The sequence below is a fragment of the Blennius ocellaris genome, assembly GCF_963422515.1.
Source record: "Blennius ocellaris genome assembly, chromosome: 6".
Classification (NCBI taxonomy): Eukaryota; Metazoa; Chordata; class Actinopteri; order Blenniiformes; family Blenniidae; genus Blennius; species Blennius ocellaris.
Window position 1 is genome coordinate 20212048 of NC_137655.1, and position 5914 is coordinate 20217961.

The 5914-nt window shown below is 44.6% G+C and overlaps 1 protein-coding gene across 1 annotated transcript; it reads left to right on the forward strand.

Annotated features, from left to right (window-relative positions):
* Positions 1 to 1225: 1225 nt before the first annotated feature.
* Positions 1226 to 3373, forward strand: gdf3 (growth differentiation factor 3; the record flags this gene model as incomplete). Its single annotated transcript, XM_080498383.1, has 2 exons — positions 1226 to 1502; positions 2535 to 3373. 2 exons carry the CDS (start codon positions 1226 to 1228, stop codon positions 3371 to 3373), a joined length of 1116 nt encoding a protein of 371 aa, XP_080354509.1.
* Between the last annotated feature and the right edge of the window lie 2541 nt (positions 3374 to 5914).

A 5914-nucleotide genomic window follows, 5' to 3' on the forward strand; every position in this document is an offset into this window, starting at 1 on the left:
ATTCTCCACGTTGGTCCGGGTCATTGAGGACTTTTCACACCGGTGCTCTTCTCTCCCAGTGCTTATTGCTGTCGGCCCTCAGCTTCTCACGGACAGCTTCCAGTTGGCTGTATCTCTTGTCTTTTAGGTCTTTTGACCGCCAGAGCTTCTTTCAGCTGGCGCTCTTTCTCTTGCAGCTGGGAGGCTGTCGACTTTTGCTCGACCTGAGTCTGTTGGGTCTGCAGAGCCTCTTTCATGGAGTTCAGCTCTGTATTCAGCTCGGCCACTTTGTGCTGGTGTTTCATGACGAGAGATTCTTCCTGAGCAGCCGCCTCCTTCTCCCGCACCTCCCAGTGCTTATTGCTGTCGGCCCTCAGCTTCTCACTGAGGGTCTTCACCTCGTCGTGTCTCTTCTCCGCCAGCTGGGCCATGAGCTGCTGTTGGGCCTCCAACGCTCTCAGCTGACGGTCCTTCTCCTTCTCCAATCTGGTGAGTTGCACCAACTGCTGCATGCATGCACCTGGATATTAGGAGAGACTTGATCCTTAGAGAAGTGTCACGCTGTTTGCTGTTCTCCATTTCTGACAAAAGAATTGTGCAAAACTGGGAAGTTGTAGGAGATGTTGGAAAATTGCTGTGGCGATCTTGGGTCGTGGTGCTCCTGGCTCGTGGTTTGTCTTTGACCAGGCAGGGTTTTGAATTAGTCCACTCTCCTTTCTTATAAAACTAAACATATCAAGTTATCTCTGCTAAAAAACGTGATTAGTGCATTGAAATGTTCAGCTAAAATAGTACAAACAACTAATGTTGTTTAGTAATGATAGGAGCTTTTTTACAAAACATAAAATAATAAGTAATGATCCCTCAGCAGTTTAATTAAAATCAACATCCGGGTTTACAGTGTGAGAAGAACTATGTGGCCCCTTGATGGAAATAAAGTCAAACACCCTTGTTTGAAGCCCTTTTGTTGAGAAACTATTGTCGTACAGGTGAAATGACCAATGGAATGTTTTTTTTCTGGCACTTAAACTTCTACACTGATGTAAATTGGTGGTTTAAAAAAAAGAAAGAAATCTTTTACCTGAGATCAATCTCCAGGTGTCCCTCCTCCTCCTCCACCTCCTCCTCCTCCCCCTTATCTCCAGCCACTCTGCGTGCAGCAGCACAGCAGGGGGTCTCTGAAGGGGGGGAGGACCAGCGTTCCAGGTGGGTCACGCACAATCCACAATCAAGCCCGAGGCCAGACATGACTCCCCTGCTGCTGATCGCCCTGTGCTTCCTCGGCGCGCTCGCCGGCTTCCCGACGGAGGAGCTGGGGAGCCGGGAGCGGGTCTTCCTCAGCTCCATGGGGCTCTCGGAGCGGCCCCGGGCCGCGGAGAGCCGCGCGCGGCGCCGCCTCGTCCCCGCCGCGCTGTGGAAGATGTTCCGGAGGTCAGAGAGCACGAAGGCCCGAGACGGCGACTCCTGCACGGTGTCCGAGTACGGAGTTCGCGGCAACATCATCCGGTTCGTGCAAGACCAAGGTGGGGGGCAGTCATTGTTAATTAAAAACCTAAACACTAAGAAAAGAAAACAAGAGAAGAAAACCAAAAAGAACTCTACAGAAAACCTGCTCATTACAGACCGACCAGGGGAAAAAACCAAGATCTAATTATACTACGGAGTTTTTAAATCCCCAATGTTTGAAGAAATAATAAAATATTGTAAAACAAATTCTGATAAATTGATGCACACATGCCTCTGGTCTTTATTACGACCCTTAATTCATTCCATGCTTCACGATCCTAACAAGCGTCTGCTCGTCAGCCAATCTTTACTTTTAAATGGGATCTAATGGGGGAAAAAAGCCTTTTGTTAGCTTTCTATGCTTGTTGTTCCTTGATTATTTTCTTTAAAAAAAAAACCTCATTAAGACAATGTTAATGATGGGGAGGATTTCATATAAGCCTCTTGGGCTAGTTTCCTCTCATACATAGGTGGGTTTCATTTCTTATAATTCTGTTTTTATATTATTTAGTGCAAAACAAGAAATGAAAAGATAATCAGGCAAAAATGTATTGGCTGCTTACAATAAAATTATCTCTGGTTGTAGGTTGCAATAGTATGCATGCTTGTAAAAGATGGTTTCTATTATCACCTAAATAGAAGAACAAAACATGCACAAAGATGTTGACAATCCTTGTGAATTGTCTAATATGTGCATTTTAATAACTTCATTCCCTTTTAAATGGTGCAATAATTTTGTCATTGTGTGTATGTGTGCAGGTATGTATGGAGACCTATTAAAAAACAATTACTGATCATAGAATTTGTTTATTAAACTAAAACGTGTCCGCATAATTAGGAAACTTGGGCATTAAGACCAAGTGACTCTGTTAACTCAGAGTTAGTACAGGTGTGTGTCAGAGATAAGTAGGTGATTGATGAAGATAAATCATTTCTCCTGAGATGTTGTCATGTGCCCTCTCTCTACTTCCATTACAAATAAAAAGAACCCGTGAACCCCTGTAAGGTTCCTTTCACTATTAATGTTCCCCTCTGCCTGTGTGTTGCAGGCCAGATGGCGTCTCCGGGGATCGGCAGCAGTCAGACTTGTGTGGAGAAACATCTGTTCTTCAACATGTCGGTCCTGCAGCCTGCGGAGCAGCTGTCTCTGGCTCAGCTCGAAATGGAGTTCCACTGGAAGCCCCTCAAATCCTCAGAGCTCCTGAAGGGGACCTGGGCCGTGAACGTGTCGCTGTATAAAGTGATCCGAGCCACGCTGAGGGAGGCCAACCCTCGGGCCAATCGCAGGCGGATCCTGACCCGCTCGGTCCGGCTGCTGCCGCACTCCTCCTCCCTCACGGTGAACCTCACGAGGCTCGCCGAGAGCTGGCGCAAGCCAGGACGCAACTACGGTCTGATCTTAGAGGCCCTGCCCGTCCGCACGGGTCCAGGTCAGCCCCCGCATCCTCGCCCTCTGGAAGAAGACTTCACCGGGCCCCAGATCCAGGTGTCGCTGGTGGCCGTGTCCCTCAACCCCCACCAGTGTCGCTCCAGACAGAGGAGGAACGCCGTGCGCCTCCCCGTGGTGCCCAGCAACGTGTGCAAGGCTCGCCGCCTCTACATCGACTTCAAGGACGTGGGCTGGCAGGGCTGGATCATCGCCCCGCAGGGGTACATGGCCAACTACTGCCACGGCCAGTGCCCGTTCCCACTCAGCGAGCGCCTGAACGGCACCAACCACGCCATCCTGCAGACTCTGGTGCACTCCATGGACCCGCACGGCACGCCGCAGCCCTGCTGCGTCCCCATCCGCCTCTCCTCCATCTCCATGCTCTACTACGACAACAACGACAACGTGGTGCTGCGACACTACCAGGACATGGTGGTGGACGAGTGTGGCTGTCGATGAGGCAACGTGGACTTGTCCGTTTGCTCACAGCCAGTCATTTCTTCTTTGTTGTGACACAGATTAAGTGTAATTGATGACCAGAGACCACGTGTTTTCAGTTGATCGTTTTCAGCAGGGTGTGATTTTTTTTAAAGACTTAAAACATTTTCTTCAGATCTTTTCATGAAACTATTAAATCTTAAAAAAAAAAAAAAGAATTTCAAATGCTTTGCACACACAAATTGTCAGTTTCTTTTATCTGCGTTTACTCAATAAAGGGCTGTCGTTTGGGAGAGAAGAATCTTGCGAGGGTTGGGAAGCCGGTGTCTTATCACCTGAGTGACATGAGTCAAGTCATTTCTAAATAAAGTATCGTGTTTTAATCAGGCAGCGTCTCATTTCTGGCTTTTGTAACGTTGAGCTCTATTTTAACTTGTCATTTCTCAGCCTCTACCTCTACCCCTCTGTTTTTCCCACCTTTACCTCTCCCTCGACCTGTGTCTTTCTGCCTTCCTACCTCTCTTGCTCTGTCTCTCTACCACTCAGTCTCCCTCTCAGCTTCTCTGTCTCTACCTCTTCCTCTCAGTTCTGCCCCCCCCCCCAAAACTAGGGTCTGTTTCTTGCCACCAATCCATCTGTCTTATCCTTTTCTCTCCTCTATCCTCTCACCCCACCTCTGAGTCTGGTTCTACAAAGGTTTCTTCCTGTTCGAGGGAGTTTTTTCCTTTCCACTGTTTCTTATGCTTGATCATGTTGATTGTTTTAAGAGGGGGGGGGGGGGTTCCTCCCCATTAAAAGCACCTAGAATTAACTGTCTCCTGTGTGGTGCTATATAAATAAAGCTGAATTTAGTTTGAAGCTGCTGCTGTCTCAGTGTTTGATTTCCAGTGAAACACTTCAAAGCGGAGGAGGCACGTTCCAGGTATAATTGACATTGTCGCTATCCAGTCACAGTAAATGTGCATTATGTGCAAAGTAGAAAGTCACCAAACTGTGTGCACCTTGCTCTTGGTTGTAGAATTGAACCTCTTTGGGAGCAATGTGAGTCGCCAGACATTTCACAGGAAGGAGAACATTTCATATTTGGGAAATTCTAAAACCTGATTTTGATAATTTCACACAGATCAAGATCAATCAGGTAGGCATGAAAGGAAAAAATGAGGAATCTGCGTTTTTGTTCGCTCAGGTCTTTAATAACTTCAGCTTTCATCCAAACACATTCATCAGACCGATGGCAGGATTTATACAACCCTCTCTGGAGCTTTCTGGTGGTTTAGATGTTTCCCTGACTGACACCAGCTGCTCTTTTTTTATCTAATCTGTGTAATTTTCACTCTGTTATCTCACCTCCCTGTCTGATAAGGACACCTCCCCCGCCTCCCGGCTCCCTCCATCCACCCCTCACAGAGCCAGACAAACCACTGTGGTTGCCATGACGACAGCTGGTCGGCGGTTGGTCGCCACAGCAACCAGCGGAGGCTGACAGGTTGTAGTAATTAAAGAGACTTAAGGGATGTGAGGAAGAAGAGACTTGTGAGATCTTCTTCTCATTAATGTTCTGCAGAGGTTCTGAGGATGTTTTTGAGATGAGAACATGCTTGTTTTTCCTTTAAAATCTTATAGAGTTCCCTTTCTTTTGCCCAAAGGCTAAAGGAAGAGATGAATGTACATATGATGTAAAATGGTTTTCTTTCTATACCTTATTTTGGTATATAATATAGGCTTTTATGCAGTACATATCATATAAGCCATTTGATCAATGGTCTGCAATATCTGAATATACATGAAGGATGTAATTCATATTATATCCTTCTTCTACATGCATTTTGTAAAATGATATTATATGGACATTTAACGATCATAAATACAGACAAAATATAAAGTTATAATACCTTCAAAGGTATTTTTCTTAACAGAATTTCAATGAAATGAGACTACATTTTGAACTATTTTAAAACACAACCAACAAACTATTTCATTCAGGTTTTTTTCTAAACAGTGCTTGCTCCAATGTTGATTTAATTATACAAACCCAAGTTACAAAAGAGAAGTTGTTACTGAAAAATATGAGATATGAGAAAAAAAATTTTTTTATAAGATGAGCAAAACTTTTTAGAGATGCAACGATAACACAAATCCAGATTCAGCCTGGAGACATAAAAAGTTATTTTCAATCAAAGAAATACTTAAAATGAACTGGCTGCAAGCATGTTTGATGAACTCAGTGACTTCTTTTGAGGATTTTATCATTGCAATACTGCAGTAGAGCCTTTAGATGTCGCTCATGCCCTTTTCATGAAATGACAACAGCGTCACTCAAGCCCTTAAAACTTAAACTTCCGGATGATAATATGGGGAATAGAAGCTAAAGTTCACGAACTTTGTGTGAAACTCAAAAATACCCATAATGCAACTGAAATATTAAGTGTTGAAAAGTTGAAACTTACAACGTGCCTGTCTTCATACTATATAGGAAATTGTATATATTTATTAATTTTAGAAGTTTTTTTTGGTATTTAATTTCATTAATGATTATTTATTTCACAGCACCATTCCTCTAAT